Source organism: Chiloscyllium punctatum, chromosome 26 (assembly GCF_047496795.1).
Source record: "Chiloscyllium punctatum isolate Juve2018m chromosome 26, sChiPun1.3, whole genome shotgun sequence".
Taxonomy (NCBI): domain Eukaryota; kingdom Metazoa; phylum Chordata; class Chondrichthyes; order Orectolobiformes; family Hemiscylliidae; genus Chiloscyllium; species Chiloscyllium punctatum.
Window position 1 is genome coordinate 2111176 of NC_092764.1, and position 18725 is coordinate 2129900.

The 18725-nt window shown below is 44.6% G+C and overlaps 1 protein-coding gene across 1 annotated transcript in view; it reads right to left on the bottom strand.

Annotated features, from left to right (window-relative positions):
• Positions 1-18725, bottom strand: part of utp4 (UTP4 small subunit processome component) — a 67677-nt gene that overhangs the window by 46309 nt on the left and 2643 nt on the right. The window contains exon 3 of the mRNA XM_072595743.1: positions 663-747. Within this exon, the coding sequence (XP_072451844.1) occupies positions 663-747 (85 nt within the window). The remainder of the gene's footprint in view (positions 1-662; positions 748-18725) is intronic.

Below are 18725 nucleotides of genomic sequence, written 5' to 3' on the forward strand. Positions count from 1 at the left end.
AAAGAAGGGGGCAGTTGAAAAATTGGCGGAGCTAACTGCCATCCTGCCAGAGTTAACAGCTCTCAAGAGAGAACTTGTCCCTCATAGTTATTTACCTATTACAGAAAGTACCATCCAAATAAAAATGGTACCAATGACGAAGAAACAGCAGAGAAGATATTCCTGACAGAAGAGACAGAAGGCAGCACAGAAAGATACATAAGACATATTACCTGGCTGTAATTTCCAAAAACTAAATGCTATTTTTTTGGTACATGAGTGGGATTTATATTTGTTGGAACAACATGTTTTATTCGGGAATAGGTAATAGTAAGAAGGGATTTATTTGGTTTGTTAATAGTTTAGTTAATTTGCTCACTGTTAGAGAGTTAGATAAATAAGTTGTCACTTGTTGTGTCAAGGATTTATTTTATTTAACCACTAAAAGTTGCTGAACAGTGGGTTACACCGCTTTTCACACATTATAGGGAGAGGTGTTCCTCTTTGGATGTTTTGGTTTTAGTTCTCAGATGGGTGGATACGGGGTCAATCTCCATTTTATAACATATGAATACTAACATGTGACATTGAGACAGGGTGGTCAGCACCTGACTCTCTGGCCAATTGTGCTGTTAGGTTTAGGATCACTGATATCACAAAAGATGAGACTCATTGCTTCAAACCTTTTTGACGATCTAGATTTCTCTCAAACTGAAGTTTTTCTGGAAGAATTTCAAATAATTTGACTGAGCCATCTTCACATCCGACCTACAGGTAACAGAGACATGTAGCCATTAATGATATACCACTGGACCAGAATCACATTTAGATTTGGCAATCAAATTAAAATAAAACCTTTCAGTTCATAAATTCACAGTGGATAAAAACTTTGAAGTGAAAGAAAAAAGATATTTTGCAGACAGTCGCTTGAAATCAGATTTTTTAAAAAACACTCTTGGAAATGAAATAAATTTTCCTCATATTCTTTGAATCCGACCTTCTCACTATCATAAAGTCAGATGTGGGGATATTCGTTCATGATTGTACAATGTTTAACATCAACACCTCCGGCATTGAAGCAGTTCATGGCCAAACCCAGCAAAGCCTGAGCTTGGGCTCACAAGTGGGAAATAATATCGGTACCACATAACAATAACCACATCTAAAAAGAGAAGATCTAACTAATGCCCTTGATATTAAATGGCATTTCCATCACTGAATCCCCCACCATTAACATCCCGAGGACTACCACTGATCTGAACCTGAACTGGACCAGCCATGTAAATCATCTCCTGGTTCCATAAATTGTGCCCTTACAGAGCAGAAAGTAACACCAGTGGAACACAGTCCACTTATCTGGATGAGTGCAACAACACTCAACATGAACCAGTACAAAGTAGCCTGCTTGACTGGCATCTCATCTAAAATGTTCAACATAATCCTCCACCATCATGTATAGTAGTAGCTGTGTATATGATCTACAAACTGCACTGCAACTACCCACCAAAACTCTTAAGACAGCAACTTCCAAACCCACAACCAAGAACAGAACTTTCTGGAAAGGCTCAGCAGGGCTAGCAGCATCGAAACCAGAGTTGAAAAATGTGATGCTGGAAAAACACAGCAGGCCAGGCAGCATCTGAGGAGCAGGAGAATCAATGTTTCGGGCATAAGCCCTTCTTCAGGAATGAAGAATGTGTCCCAGCATCTGTAGTCCTCACTTTCTCCTAGCATCGAAACCAGAGTCAACGTTTCAGATCTGGTGACCCTTTCTCAGCACTGCTGAGCCTTTCCAGAAATTTCTGTTCTGATTGACAGCGTCCACAGTTCTTTCGATTTTTATTCTTCCAAATTCACAACTTCTACCAGTTAGAAGAACAAGAGAACACTTAAACACGCAAGTTTTATATGACCAGAATCTGCCCCAGCTGGACTTTATGAAACATGAGAAAAAACTTCAAAAACCATGGACACAGGGCTGCAACAAAAAGCCTATCCTCAGTACATATATAGGGTGGTCCCTAGTTTGTCAACACATTCTGCTCTTGAGTCTGTCATAGAGATGTACAGCATGGAAACAGACCTTTCGGTCCAACTTGTCCATGCCGACCAGATATCCCAACCCAATCTAGTTCTATCTGCCAGCACCCAGCGCAAATCCCTCCAAACTCTTCCTATTCATATACCCATCCAGATGCTTCCTAAATGTTGCAATTATACTAGCCTCCACCATTTCCTCTGGCAGCTCATTCCACACACACACCGCCCTCTACATGGAAAAAGTTGCCCTTTAGGTCCCTTTTATCTTTTTCCCCTCTCACTCTAAACCTATGCCCTCTGGTTCTGGACTCTGCCACCCCAGGGAAAATACCTTGTCTATTTACCCTATCCATGTCCATAATGATTTTATAAACCTCTATAAAGGTCACCCCTCAGCTTCTGACACTACAGGGAAAACAGTCCCGGCCTGTTCAGCCTCTCCCTATATCTAAAATCTTCCAACCCTGGCAACATACTTGTAAATCTTTTCTGAACTCTTTCAAGTTTCACAACATTCTTCCGATAGGAAGGAGACCAGAATTGCAAGCAATATTCCAACAGTGGCCTAACCAATGTTCTGTATAGCTACAACATGACCTCCCAACTCCTGTACTCAATACTCTGACCAATAAAGGAAAGCACACCAAACGCCTTCTTCACTATCCTATCTACTCCACTTTCAAGGAATTATGAACCTGCACTCCAAGTCTCTTTGTTCAGCAACACTCCCCAAGACCTTACCATTAAATGTACAAGTCCTGCTAAGATTTGTTTTCCCAAAATGCACCACTTCACATTTATCTGAATTAAACTCCATCTGCCACTCTTCAGCCCACTGGCTCATTTGGTCAACCTGAGGTAACCTCCTTTGCTGTCCACTACACCTCCAATTTTGGTGTCATCTGAGATCTAACCTTGCTAACCAGTCTCCCATGGGGAACCTTGTGGAATGCCTTACTGAAGTCCATATAGATCACATCTACCACTCTGTCCTCATCAATCCCCTTTGTTACTTCCTCAAAAAACTCAAGTTTGTGAGACATGATTTCCCATGTGCAGAGCAATGTTGACTATCCCTAATCAGTCCCTGCCTTTCCAAATACATGTACATCCTCTCCCTCAGGATTCCCTCCAACAACTTGCCCACCACTAACATCAGGCTCACTGGTCTCTAGTTCTTTGGCTTGTCCTTAGCAAAATTCTTAAATCGTGGGACCATGTTAGCCAACCTCCAGTCTCCAGCACCTCACCTGAAACTACTGATGATACAAATATCTCAGCAAGAGGCCCAGAAATCTCTTCTCTAGCTTCCCATAGAGTTCTAAGTTACACCTGATATGGTCCTGGGGATTTATCCACTTTTAGGCATTTCAAGACATCCAGCACTTCCTCCTCTGTAATATGGACATTTTTCAAGATGTCACCATCTATTTCCCTACATTCTATATCTTCCATGTCCTTTCCCACAGTAATTACTGATGCAAAATACTTGTTTAGTATCTCCCCTACCTCATGCAGCTCCACAAAAAGAATGCTTTGCTGATCTTTGAAGGGCCCTATTCTCTCCCTAGTTACCCTTTTGTCCTTAATGTATTTGTAAAAACCCTTTGGATTCTCCTTAATTCTATTTGCCAAAGCTATCTCATGTCCCATTTTTGCCCTCCTGATTTCCCTCTTAAGTATACTCTTCCTTCCTTTATACTCTAAGGATTCACTTGATCAATCCTGTCTATACCTGAAATATGCTTCCTTCTTTTTTTCTTAACCAAACCCTCAATTTCTTTCGTCATCCAGCATTCCCCACACCTACCAGCCTTTCCTTTCAGCCCAACAGGAATATATTGTCTCTGGATTCTCGTTATCTCATTTCTGAAGGCTTACCATTACCTGCGAACATCTGCCCCCAATCAGCTTTTGAAAGTTCTTCCCCAATACCATCAAAATTAGCCTTTCTGCAACTTAGAACTTCAACCTTTAGATTGGGTCTGGCTTTTTCTATCACTAGTAGGTACATTCACGTGCTGAATCAGAAAGTTTATGTGTACATGCTTAGCAACTTCCTCTCTATCTAAACCCTTAACACGATGGCAGTCCCACTCTACATTTGGAAATTTAAAATCCCCAACCATAACCACCCTATTATTCTTACAGATAACACATCTCCTGACAAATTTGTTTCTCAATTTCCACTAACTATTAGGGGGGTCTATAATACAATCCCAATAAGGTGATCATCCCTTTCTTATTTCTCAATTCCATCCAAACAACTTCCCTGGATGTATTTCCAGGAATATCCTCCCTGAGTACAACTGTAATGCATCTCTTATCAAAAACACCACTCTCCCTCCTCTCTAGCCTCCCTTTCTGTCGTTCCTGTAGCATTTGTATCCTGGAACATTAAGCTGCCAGTCCTGTCCATCCCTGAGCCACATTTTTGTAATTGCTATGGTATCCCAGTCCAACTTGGGATATTGTAGCAATTGCCCTGAGTTCATCTGCCTTCCCTGTTAAGCCTCTTGCATTGAAATAAATGCAGTTTAATTTATCAGTGTTACCTTGTTCTCCGCTTTGTCCCTGCCTACCCTGACGGTTTGGCTCACTTCTGTTCTCAACTGTACCAGTCTCAGATTGACCTCTTTCCTCACTATCTCCCTGGGTCCCACCACCTTACTATTTTAAATCCTCTTGAGCAGCTCTCGCAAATCTCCCTGCCAGTTTATTAGCCCCCTTCCAATTTAGGTGCAATCCAACCTTCTTGTACAGGTCACTTCTACCCCAAAAGAGATTCCAATGATCCAAAAATGTGAATCCTTCTCCCATACACCAGCTCCTCAAGGCATGCATTAATCTGCTCTATCCTCCTATTCCTACCCTCATTGGCTCGTAGCACCAGGAATAATCCAGATATTACTACTCTCGAGGACCTTCTTTTTATATTCCAGCCTCTCTGTATTCTCTCTTCAGAATCTGAACCTTTTCCCTTCCTATCTTGTTGGTTCCAATGTGTACAATGATCTCTTGATGGGCCCTCTCCTCCTTGAGAAAACTTTACACCCTGTCTGAGGCATCCTTGATCCTGGCACCAGGGAAGCAACACACCATTCTGATTTTTCACCTCCCGGCCACAGAAACGTCTGTCTGTGCCTCGGACTAGAGAGTCCCCTAACACGATCGATCTCTTGAAATCTGATGTACCCCTCATTGCATTAGAGGCAGTCTCAATACCAGAAACTTGGCTGTTCGTGCTACATTCACCCGAGAATCCATCACTCCCTACACTTTCCAAAACAGCATACTTGTTTGAAATGGGGATAGCCATAGTAGGCACGACCTGCCTACCTCTCTTACAGTCACATAGATGGGTTAAATCTAGGAAAGGTATCTGCAACTATTCTCCCTTCCTATAACTACCATCGACCACACCCTCTTGTAAATTCCTCATTGCCTCTAACTGTCTCTCCAACCATTCCATTCGAGCTGACAGGATTTGCAACCAACGATATTTATTGCAGATACAATCTTCAGTAACACGTAAACTCTGCCTAAACTCCCACATCCGACAAGAACAACATAGCACTCTACTACAGGTTATTTTTGCTTCTTCCAATCTGCAGACCCAGAAAATAGCCCCGTCTTATTCCTCTGCAAAACACTGCTCCAGGCTAATTTAACACTTACTTCAATATCTCTCTCTCTCGCACTGACCTTACCATGTGCTGCCTTTGTCTGTTCCTCTCCCTGTTAAAAGTGCCATTGTTTTGATTTTTGTTTTCTCCAAAGTTCCAAAACAATGCAACAACATATAAAACAGTAATTGCTGTTCCTGGAATTTGAGGAAATCACCTCCTACACCAAAGATACCTCAAACAAAGGAGCAGCCTGTTACAGCCAGAAATGTTTCCCATCCTCCATCTCTGTATTTACTGTGTACCATGTGATTTCATTTGAGAGTTATTACAACAGTAATTAACTTTCCAAATTGTTAGCAAATGAAATGTTTTTAAAAATTCATTTATGGGGTGTGGGCTTCTCTGTACAGGCTAGCATTACTATCCATCCTTAAGAGAGAGATAGGACAGCGAGGGAGGGTGAGGGGAGAAAAGAGAGAGGGGTTGTGGAGGAGGGAAGACAGAAGGGCAGGGAGGAGAGAAGCTAGCTCTGGTGGAGGAGAGAAGAGAAAGAGCAGAGCTGAGGAGATGGATAGGGAGAAAAGAGAGAGAGAGGTGGGGGGGGGAAGAGTTGAGGGAAGACGAGACAGTGGTGGGGGAAGAGAGAAAGGGGCAAGGGTGGGGGTGGGGAGAGATTTGGGGTGGGAAGTAGAGAGGGAGGCTTGATGAGGGGTGAGAAGGGGGCTGGGTGGGGTGAGAAGACACAGAGGGGCTGGGGTGAGGACATGAGAGAATGGGGCTGGGAGAAAGAAAAAGAGAGAGGGGCTGATGGAGGGAGCCCGGGGAAGGAGAGTGACAGAGATGATTCAGTTAATTGTAGACCAGTAAGCCTTACATCTATTGTAGGAAATGTTTTGGAAAGGATTATAAGAGATAAGATTTATTATCATCTCGCAAGCAACCATGTGATTGCAGATAGTCAACATGGTTTCATCAAGGGCAGGCCATCTTTCACAAGCCTCATTCAGTTTTTTGAGAAGGTGGCTAAGCATGTGGATAAGGGTAGGGCAGTTGGCGTGGTGTATATGGACTTCAGTAAAGACTTTGATAAGGCTTCACATTGTAGGCTGTTGGAGAAAACAGGGTGACTTAGCAGTTAGGATTAGAAATTGGTGATCTGTATGAAGGCAGTGATTGGTGGTTGATGGAAAATATTCAGCCTGGAGTCTAGTTACTTGTGGTGTGACACAAGGATCTATTTTGGGACCACTGCTGTTTGTCATTTTTATAAACGACTTGAACGCAGGCATAGGTAGATGCGTTAGTAAGTTTGCAGATGACGTTAAAGTCAGTGGAGTAGTGCACAGAGTGGAAGAATGTTGCAGGTAGCAGGGGGACTTGGATAAACTGCAGAATTGGGCTGAGAGGTGGCAAATGGAGTTCAACGCAGATAAATGAGAGGTGAATAACAGGAAGGCAGAATACTGGGTCGATGGAAAGATTCTTGGTAGTGTGGATGTGCAGAGGGATCTTGGAGTCCACATACATAGATCCCTGAAAGTTGCCTGCGAGATTGATAGTGCTGTTAAGGCGGCATATGGTGTGTTAGGTTTTATTGGTAGAGGGATTGAGTTCCAGAGCTGTAATGTCATGCTGCAACTATACAAAACGCTAGTGCGGGCACACTTGGAATATCGTGTATAGTTCTGGTCGGCCCATTACAGGAAGGATGTGGAAACATTGGAAAAGGTGCAGAGGAGATTTACCAGTACGTTGCCTGGTCTGGAGGGAAGGTCTTATGGGAAAAGGCTGAGAGACTTGAACTTGTTCTCAATGGAGAGAAGGCAGCTAAGAGGGGGATCTGATAGAGACATACAAGATGATCAGACGATTAGATAGGGTAGACAGTGAGAGTGTTTCTTAGGGTGATGAGGGGGAATAGCTACAAATTGAGGGGTGACAGATTTAAGACAGATGTTGGGGAGTGGTGGAGTGGAGAAGGGCCAGGAGTGGCAGGACAAAGAGAATGGCCTTGGGGAGCGGGGGTGGGGGTGGCCCAATGGAAGACATGAGTCAGAGGCAGAGAGGGAGGGGGTGGGGAGAATGTGGGAACAAGCCAAGGGGGATTTGGTAGGCGGAGAGAAGAGAGAAGTGGGGTGGGGGGAAACAGAGAGGCCAGAGTTGTGGGCAGGGGATACAAGAGAAAGAGAGGGGCTGGGAGGTGGAGAGGAGAGAAGAGAGAAAGCAGGGATGAGGGGAGGGGGCAGGGAGAAGAGAAAAGGACTGTGTGTGGGGGGGGAAGCAGAGAGATATACAGGCGAGGTGGGGGGTAGGATACAGAGAGATGAGAGAGGGATGGGAAGTAGGGGGAGCTTGGTGGGTGGAGAGAAGAGAGAAGTGGGGTTGGGGGGGTGTGGGAAAGAGAGAGGGGCCGTGGGAAAGAGAGAGGGGCCGTGGGGGGGGGGGGTAAGAAGAGAGAAAGGGGCTGGGTGGGGTTGGAGGGACAAGAGAGTTTGCGGCCAGGTTGAACCAGGGGAAGATGAGAGACAGACAGAGGGGTGGAGGACAGAGAGCGAGCGGCAGGGGCTGGGAGTGGGAAGAGGGGTGGGAACTCGGTGGGGGAATACAAAAAAGACGTTGGGGTGGGAGATAAAGTGTGACAGAGAGCGAGACAGAGAGAGAGCGGGACACACACAGAGAGAGACACACACAGAGAGCAGAGAGAGAGAGAGACAGGGGACTGGTGGGGGTGGAGGGTGCGGAAGCAGCGAGAGACAGAGATGAAAGTGAGGACTGCAGATACTGGAGATTAGAGTTGAGAGTGTGGTGCTGGAAAAGCACAGTCGGTCAGGCCACATCCAAGGGGCAGGAAAATCAACATTTTGGGAAAAAGCCTTTTGTCAGGAATGAGGCTTTTGGATCAGGGGGCTGAGAGATAAATGGGAAGGAGTGGGGCTGGGGATAAGGTAGCTAAGAATGCAATAGGTAGATGAAGTTGGGAGAGAAGGTGATAGGTTGGAGAGGAGGGTGGAGTGGATAGATGGGAAAGATGATGGACAGGGCAAGAGGCTGGTGCCGAGCTGGAGGCTTGGGACTGGGATAAGGTGGGGAAGGGGTATTGAGGAAACTGGTGAAATCCACATTAATTCCATGTAGTTTTGCACTTTCTGTGGTGGCAGGGGATGGTGCCGGGAGTGGGGCAAGGGTTGGTGGGGGAGCGTGGATCTGACAAGTGAGCCATGGAGGGATGGTCTCTCTGAAATGCTGATAGGGGTGGGGAGGGAAATATATCCCTAGTGGTGCAGTCTGTTTGTAGGTGACAGACGTGGTGGAGGGTGAGGCAATGTGTACGGAGATTGGCGCGGCGTAAGTTGAGGATGGAAGGGGAGGACGGGGGTGGGGTGGGGTGGGGTTCTGTCCTTCTTGCATTGGGAGGGGTGAGGTTCAAGGGCAGAGGTGCAGGAAGCGGAGGAGATGCGCTGGAGGCTATCGTCTACCACATGAGGGGGGAAATTGCCATCTTGGAAAGAGACAGCTATCTGGCCTGTTATCTGCCCTTCATCTCTTCATTTCTTACTGTCGCCTTGACATAAACTGCCTCAACCTGTCCACCACCACATCCCCCCACCCCCACTCCATCCTCCCACCCTCACAACGTGCAGCCCTGGGGATTGTTGTTGAACAGACAAACGTGAAGATGCAGGTTCATAGTTCCTTCAAAGTGGCTTTGCAGATGGAAAGGGTAGTGAAGAAAGCATTTGGTAGGCTGCCTTCATTGGTCAGAGCGTTGACTACTGAAGTTGAGACATCATTTTGCAGCTGTACAAGACATTAGAGGATTACACACAATCCTGATCTCCCTGCTATATGAAAAATGTTATTAAACCAGGAAGGGGAGAGACAAAAATTACAAGGACGTTTCTGAGACTGGAGGGTTTGAGTTATAAGGATGCTGGAACTTTCTTCCCTGGCATTCCAGAGGCTAAGTGGTGACTTTACAAAGGTTTATAAAATTTTGAGGGACATAGATAAGCTGAATAGTCAGGGTCTTTTTTCCAGGGGTAGGAGAGTCAAAACCAGAGGGCATAGGTTTAAGGTGAGAGGGAAAAGATTTAGAAGGGACCGGAGGTGCAACTTTTTCATGGAGGATGGTGTATGTATTGAACAAGCTGCCAGAGGAAGTGGAGGAAGCGGGTACATTTACAACATTTAAATGACATTTGGAACATGAATAGGAAAGACTCAGAGGGACATGAGCAAAATTCGGGCAAATGGAACTAGTTCAATTTAGGATACCTGGTTGGCAGGGATGAAGTGGACCAAAGGGTCTGTTCCTATGACTCTAGGTGGCACACAGAAGGCTTCTAAGTAAGAACCCACAGAGTTAAGGCACAGGCACGGATAGAGCATTGGCTGACTGGCAGAAGACAGAGTAGGGATAAAGGGATCTTTCTCAGGATAGCAGCTGGTGACTAGTGGAGTTCTACAGAGATCAGTGTTGGGACCACAACTGTTCACATTATACATTAGTAATGTGGACAGAGGAACTCAGGCTACTGTTGGTAATTTGCAGATAACACAAAGATAGGTGGAGGGAAGCAGGGTGTTTGCAGAATGACTTGGACAAGTGGGCAAAGAAGTGACAGATTGAATACAATGTGATAAAGTGTGAGGTAATACATTCTGATATGAAGAATAGAGACACAGACTATTTTCTAAATGGGGAAAGGCTTTGGAAATCTGAAGCATAAAGGGGCATGGGAGTCCTTATTCAGAATTCTCAAAGTTAACATGCCGTTTCGGTTAGCCATTAGGAAGGCAAATGTAATGTTGGCATTCATTTCAAAAGGGCTAGAAAACAGGAACAGAAATGTACTGCTAAGACTATACAAGGCTTTGGTCAGACCAAATTTAGAATATTGTAATCAGTTTTGGGCCTAGTATCTAAGGAAAGATGTGCTGGTGGTGGAGGGGGCCACTAAAATGTTTATAAGAATTATTCTAGGAACGAAGAGCTTGTCATTTCAGGAACGATTCAGGATTCTGGGTCTGTACTCAGAGTCACAGACGTACAGAACAGAAACAGACACAGACCATTCGTTCCAACTCGTCCACGTACTTCAGCTATCCTAAAGTAATCCGCGGGTAGTTCTCCTATAATACCATAGTTGTCCTCCCATGAGACGTTATAGAAAATCATGCAATAGAAAAAATGCGGCCTATGGGAAAAACAGGGTTAGAACCTCCAATAATACGAAAAAATTAAATCAAAAATAACATTTAGCCTAACACAAACAATAGTACAGTCTAAGTAAATTTTGACCTCTTGCAACTGACCTGTTGTATGGTACGGTATAGTGCAACGCATCAGAATTTTCATCTGATAACTTCCGATTGGCATCTACACCTGCTAGCTACACTACATTCTAGCCAGTCTTAGAATCACATCGAACGGCAACACTGCACAAGTCAGATCCCAGAATGAAACCTGCCTAGATTGATCATGGGCTGAATCTTAATTTCTTTTGCTATAAGTCAATTTTATCAAGTTTTCAGAGGGTTTCACAGCATGATGCACAGGGACATCTATCATCTTATTTTACAAAATCCACCTGATTTATTACCCAGCCCATCCTTTGGTGTCCCTCTCACATATTCTAGCACCATCATACACAGAACATAGAAAAGTACAGCACAGAACAGTCCCTTCAGCCCACGATGTTGTGCCAAGGATTATTCCTAATCTAAAATAAAATAACCTAACCCTCAATTCACTGCTGTCCATGTGCATGTCTAGCAGTCACTTAAATGTCCCCAATGACTCTGCTTCCACCACCATTCCATGCATTCACAATAATGATTGTGAATAATGAACCTACCTCTGACATCTCTTCTATACGTTCCTCCTAATATCTTAAAACTATGATCCGTCGTGTCAGTCAATCCTGCTCTGGGGAAAGGTCTCTGGCTATTAACTCTATCCATGTCTCTCATTACCTTGGATACCTCGATAAGGTCACCTCTCTTCCTCCTTCTCTCCAGACAGGAAAGTCTGAGCTTAGTCAACCTCTCTAGGCCAGGCAGCATCCTGGTAAATCTTCTTTGCACCCTCTCCAAAGCCTCCATATCCTTCCTATAATAGGTGACCAGGACTGGACACAATATTCCAAGTGTGGTCTCATCAGGTCCTTGTAGAGCTGTAGTAAAACCTCGCAGCTCTTAAACTCAATCCCCCTGTTAATGAAAGCCAAAACATCATATGCTTTCTTAACAACCCTATCCACTTGGAGGGCAACTTTGAGGGATCAATGTACTTGAACACTAAGATCCCTCTGTTCCTCCACATTGCCAAGAATCCTGCCTTTAATCCTATATTCAGCATTCAAGATCAACCTTCCAAGATGCATCACTTTGCATTTATCCAGGTTGAACTCTATCTGCCATTTCTCAGCCCAGCTCTGCATCCTGTCTATGTCGCGCTGCAGCCTGCAATAGCCCTCGATTCGATCAACGACACCTCCAACCTTTGTGTCACCTCCTAATTTACTAACCCACCCCTCAACCTCCTCATCCAAGTCATTTATAAAAACTACAAAGAGCAGAGGCCCAAGAACAGATCCCTGCAGGACACCACAAACCTCCAGCCAGAATACTTTCCATCTACAACCACTCTCTGCCTTGTGTCAGCCAAACAATTCTGAATCCAGACAGCCAAATCTCCCTGTTCCCATACCTCCTGACTTTACGAATGAGCCTACCATGGGGAACCTTATCAAATGCCTTGCTGAAGTTCATATACACCACATCCACTGCTCAACCTTCCTCAACCTGTCTCGTCACCTCGTCAAAGAGCTATATAAGATTTGCGAGGCACGACCTGCCCCTCACAAAGCCATGCTGACTGCCTTTAATCACGTTATGTTTTTCCAAATACTCATAAAGCCTATCCCTCAGAATTCTTTCAAAAACCTTGCTGACCACAGATGCAAGACTGACTGGTCTGTAATTGCCAGGGATTTCCCTATTCCCCTTCTTGAAAAGAGGGGCAACATTCGCCTCCCACCAATTCTCTGATATGACTTCCATGGAGAGTGAGGAAGCAAAGTATACCATATGCCACTTCCAAAACAACTCCTCACTTCCTGGATATCCCAGAATTGACCAACATCCATGGTGCAGCACCATCTTTAAAAAGATATTGTGCACCCAGATAAGAACTGTCAATCTGGAGCTGCCCGAAACTGTTCCTAACATTGGCCCTAGTTGTTGCAGACAATGGAAAATTGGTGCCCCTCTTTGTGGGCAGGGGACATGGAGATGCAGCTGATGGGGATAGGGTGGTGCAAAGGCAGGATATCCTTTTCTTCCAGGCTAGAGGACACCATTTTACTGGAAGCATGCCAACCTGGACCAGGGTTACCGTTCAGGCCAGTGCAGTCTCAGCTATCTAAAGGAATGCACAGAATGTAAGAAAATCAATGACCTTCTCCACTCTGCCAGTGAAAGTGCCACTATCTTTTTGTTGAAACCTCGCACTTACTCTATCTCTGCTACTGTACCCATGATTTCCTGCAAGATCTTCCCCACTCACTCTCATCCTCGCTGACATCTGACCCTGACTAACCCTGAATCTCTTCTGCACAGCCTACTCTCACTCTCAGGATATCTCCACACATGCACCAAAACTAACAGTGTGCCATTCTTCTTTCTCTTCCTCACCCACCATGTGCCGTTTCCTGACTCTGACCATTCTGAGCAGTTGACTGACCATGTCCAAGCCTCTGTACTGGTATTCAAAGTTTGGGAGAAGATTTGTAGCTCGGGTGCTCGTTGTTGTGGTTCTGTTCACCGAGCTGGGAATTTGTGTTGCAAACGTTTCGTCCCCTGTCTAGGTGACATCCTCAGTGCTTGGGAGCCTCCTGTCCAGAACCCAATATACCGGCCACTGCAGCGGACAGCTGGAACTGACAACCGGAAGCGGCAGAGACAAGCCACTATAAATGCCGGAGGAAACATCACAGAAGTGCTTCACAGGAGGCTCCCAAGCACTGAGGATGTCACCTAGACAGGGGACGAAACGTTTGCAACATAAATTCCCAGCTCAGCGAACAGAATCTGTACTGGTATTTTTTCTGCAATTAGTAACTACAGCGATTAGTCACTGAAACAGATTCACGTGAGCCAGTAGATATTCTTTAATATTTAAACATATTTTTTAAACAAGAGAGAAAAAAACTCTCAATACAAACAACAAAGCAAAATTTCAAAATGCTCCTCAAAACTGTCCTTTTACGGTTAGTCAATTCCAGTGAAGTTTCACCCTTATCTCAATTCTAAGCTTTTAAATTAACGGATTGCTCCCAGCCTCTTGTCCTCAGGTTGTAAAGCCAATTTCACGGTGCTTTTTCAAGTCCATGAGTATAAACATTTCACAATACCTTTCATGAAACTCTTCACGAGAAGGTGAATGAGAGGACTGACCCCATGATGCTGAGGCAGAGTCCAGTTCTCCACACACAACACCTAGTGCTGGGGATGAGAACTGCTTAACAGCAAATGGGAGCTCACTTTATAAAACAAAATGGTTGGCTAATCACAAACTGCATTACAGACAACCTTCCTCCAATAGCCTTAAAATTATACCCCCTCGTGGTAGACATTTCCGCTATGGGAAAAACATTTCTGGTTATCCACTCTATCTATGCCTCTCAACATCTTGTACAACTCTATCAAGTCACCTCTCATCTTTCTTCACTCCATTGAGAAAAGCCCTAGCTCTCTCAACCTTTCTTCATAAGACATGCCCTCTGGTCCACACAGCATCCTGGTAAATCTCCTCTGCACCCTCTCGAAAGCTTCCACATCTTTCCAATAATGAAGCAACCAGAAACGAACACAATATTCCAAGTGTGGTCTAACCAGGTGTCTATAGAGCAGCAGTGTAACCTCGCAGCTCTTAAATTCAATCATCCTGTTAACGAAAGCTGACACACCATATGCCTTCCTTACAACCCTATCAACTTGGGTGGCAACTTTGAGGGATGTATGGAAATAGACCCTAAGATCCCTCCGTTCCTCCACTCTGTCAAGAATTCTGCCTTAAATGCTGTATTCTGCAATCAAATTCGACCTCCCAAAGTGAATGACTTCACACTTTTCCAGGTTGAACTTCATCTGCCTCTCCTCAACCCAGTTCTGCATCCTGTCAATGTGCTGTTGCAACCCACAACAGCCCTCCACACTATCCACAACTCCACCAACCTTCATGTAATCAATAAACTTAATAACACCCCCTTCCACTTCCTCATTCAAGCCATTTATAAAAAATCACAAAAAGCAGAGGCCCCAGAACCAATCCATGCCACCACCACCCTCTATCTTCTATGGGCCAGCCAATTCTGTATCCAAGCAACCAGATTTCGCTTATCCAATACCTCCTTACTTTGAATGAGCCTGCAATGAGGAACCTTATCAAATGCTTTGCTAGGTCAATGTACACGACATCCGCTGCATTACCTTCATCAACGTCACAATCTCAAAGAAGTCAATAAAGATTTGTGAGGCATGACCAGCCCCTCACAAAGCCAAACTGACTATCTCCAATCAAGTTATGGAGGTTTTGATGTAGGTTTACTTGCTGAGCTGGAAGGTTTGGTTTCTGATGTTTCATCACCATACCGGGTAACATCATCAGTTAGCCTCCGGATGTGTTTAGGGTTCCTTGGGTTGGTGATGCCATTTCCTGTGGTGATGTAATTTCTTATTCTTTTTCTCAGGAAGTGGTAAATGGGATTCAAGTCAATGTGTTGCTGATAGCATTCCAACTGGAACTCTACCCTTCTAGGAATTTCTGCACATCTCTGGCTTGTCCTAGGATGTTGTCCCAGCTGAAATGGTGTTCTTCTTCATCTATTTGTAAAGATACTAGTAAGAGTGGGTCATGTCTTTTTGTGGCTAGTTGATGTTCAAGGTTCCTGGTGGCTGGTTTACTGTCTGTTTGTCCAATGTAGTGTTTGTTACAGTCCTTGCAAGGTATTTTATAAATAACATTAGTTTTGCTTGTTGTCTGTAGAGGGTCCTTCAAGTTCATTAGATGATGTTTTACTGTATTGGTGGGTTGTGCGCTATGATGCCAAGAGGTCGGAGTAGTCTGGCAGTCATTTCTGAGATGTCTTTGATGTAGGGGAGAGTGGCGAAGGTCTCTGGCGTGTTTTGTCTGCTTGTTTGGTTTGGTGCTGAGAAATCGGCAGACTGTGTTCATTGGGGACCTGTTAGTTTTGAATACACTGTATAGGTGATTTTACTCTGCGCTGCATACTTCCTCTGTGCTGCAGTGTGTGGTGGCTTGTTGAAATAACTTTCTAATGCAGCTTGTTTGTGCATGTTGGGATGATTGCTTCTGTAGTTCGGTATTCGGTCCGTATGTGTTGTTTCCCTGTAGGCATTAGCGAGTTTTGAGAATATTTGAGAATATTTGCTCATTGAGCTGGAAGGCTCATTTCCAGACGTTTCATCACCCTACTAGGTAACATCTTCAATGGGCCTCAGATGAAGCATTGCTGAAAATTCCTGCTTTCTGTTTATATGTTTGGGTTAGTGATGTCATTTCCGGTAGTGAAGCCATCTCCAGTTCCTTTTCTCAGGGTTTGGTAGATGGAGTCTAACTCGATGTGTTTGTCGATAGAGTTCCCGTTGGAATGCCTTGCTTCTAGGAATCCTCGTGCATGTTTTTGTTTGGCTTGTCCTAGGATGGATGCGTTGTCCCAGTCGAAGTAGTGTCCTTGCTCATCCATATGTGAGGATACTAGTGAGAGAGGGTCATGTCTTTTTGTGGCTAGTTGGTGTTCATGTATCCTGGTGGCTAAGCTTTCTGCCTGTTTGTCCAACGTAGTGTTTGTTACAGTCCTTGCACAGTATTTTGTAAATGATATTAGGTTTGCATACAGATAACAAGCAAAGAAACCCAAGCATATAAACAGAAAGCAGGGATTTTCAGCAGTGCTTTCCCTGAGACCCACTGAAGATGTAGACCCTGGTTTGAAGTTCCCCATTAGCTGTTCGTTCTACTCCAACATCTAGGAATGGCAGTTTGTTGTTGTTTTTCCTCCTCTTTAGTGAATTTTATGATGATGTTACCTAGTATGGTAACAAAACATCTGAAACCGAACCTTGCAGCTCAGCGAGCAAACCTACATCCAGAACCTCAACCTGAGCTACAAATCTTCTCAAAACACACAAACTATGATTTTTCAAATATTCATAAATCATGTCTCTCAGAATCCTCTCCAATACTTTGCCCACCATTGACATAAGACTAACTGGTCTGTAATTCCCAGGATTATCCCTATTCCATTTCTTGAACAAGAGAATAACATTTGCCCCCCTCCTAATCATTTGCCACTATTCCATTGGACAGTGGGGAAGCAAAGATCATTGCCAAAAGTGCAGCAATTTCTTCCCTCACTGCCTGCAGAACTTAGGGTACATACCGTGTGCAGTATATCCTCCTTAACATCAACCTGTTTTAGCATATCAGTGTGTCTTGTGCTGTCCTCAGAAACGTCAAGGTCCCTCTCAATAGTGATTACTGAAGCAAAGTATTCATTAAGGACCTCCCCTACTTCCTCTGACCCCAGGCAGAAGTTCCCTCTACTATCCATGATTGTCCGTACCCTCACTCTGGCCATCCTCTTGTCCCTCACGTATGTGCAGGATGCCTTGGGGTTTTCCTTAATCCTACCCCGCCAAGGCTTTTTCATGCCCCCTTCTAGCTCTCCTAAGTCCACTGTTCATAGTCATAGAGTCAGCACTGAAACAGACCTTTCGGTCCAACTTGTCCATGCCGACCAGATATCCCAAACCAATCTAGTCCCATCTGTCAGCAACCAGCCCATATCCCTCCAAACCCTTCCTATTCATATACCCATCCAGATGCCTTTTAAATGTTGCAATTGTACCAGCCTCCACCACTTCCTCTGGCAGCTCGTTCCATTCACATATCACCCTCTGCGTGAAAACATTGCCCCGTAGGTGTCTTTTATATCTTTCCCCTCTCACTCTAAACCTATGCCCTCTAGTTCTGGACTCCCCGACCCCAGGGAAAAGACTTTGTCTATTTATCCTATCCAGGCCCCTCATCATTTTATAAACATCTATAAAGGTCACCCCTCAGCCTCCAATGCTCCAGGGAAGACAGCCCCAGCTTATTCAACCTCTCCCTATAGCTCAAATCCTCTAACCTTGGCAACATCCTTGTAAATCTTTTCTGAACCCTTTCAAGTTTCACAACATTTTTCCGATAGGAAGGAGACCAGAATTGCACGCAATATTCCAACAGTGGCCTAACCAATGTCCTGTACAGCCGCGACATGACCTCCCAACTCCTGTACTCAATACTCTGACCAAGAAAGGGAAGCATACCAAACGTCTTCTTCACTATCTTTTCTACCTGCGACTCCACTTTCAAGGAGCTATGAACCTGCACTCCAAGGTCTCTTTGTTCAGCAACACTCCCTAGGACCTTACCATTAAGTATATAAGTTCTGTTAAGATTTGCTGTCCCAAGATGCAGCACCTCTCCTTCCTGGCTACCTTGTAACCCTCTAAAGTCCTGTCTGATCATTGGCCTCCTCAACCTTAAATAAACTTCCTTCTTTCTCTTAACTAGATGTTCCACATCCCTTGTCACCCAAGGTTCTTTCAAACTACCATCTTTTCTTTGCCCCAGTGGGATAAACCTGTCCAGCACTGTCAGCAGGTGCTCCCTCAACAACCTCAATATTTCTGTTGTACTTTTCCCCCTGAACATCTGTTCGCAATTTAGGCCCACCAGTTCCTTCCTAATCACATTATAATTCCCCCTTCCTCAAATAAATAACATTCCCATACCATCTGCTCCTATCCCTCTCCAAAAAAAGGTCAGGTAGTTGTGATCACTATCTCCAAAATGCTCTCTGGCGAGATCTGACACCTGGCTTGGTTTGTTGCCAAGCACCAAATCCAACACGGCCTCCCCTCTAGTCAGCCTATTTACATATTTGAGTCAGGAACCCTTTCTGGAAACACCTGACAAAAACCTGGCAACATCTTTGTAAATCT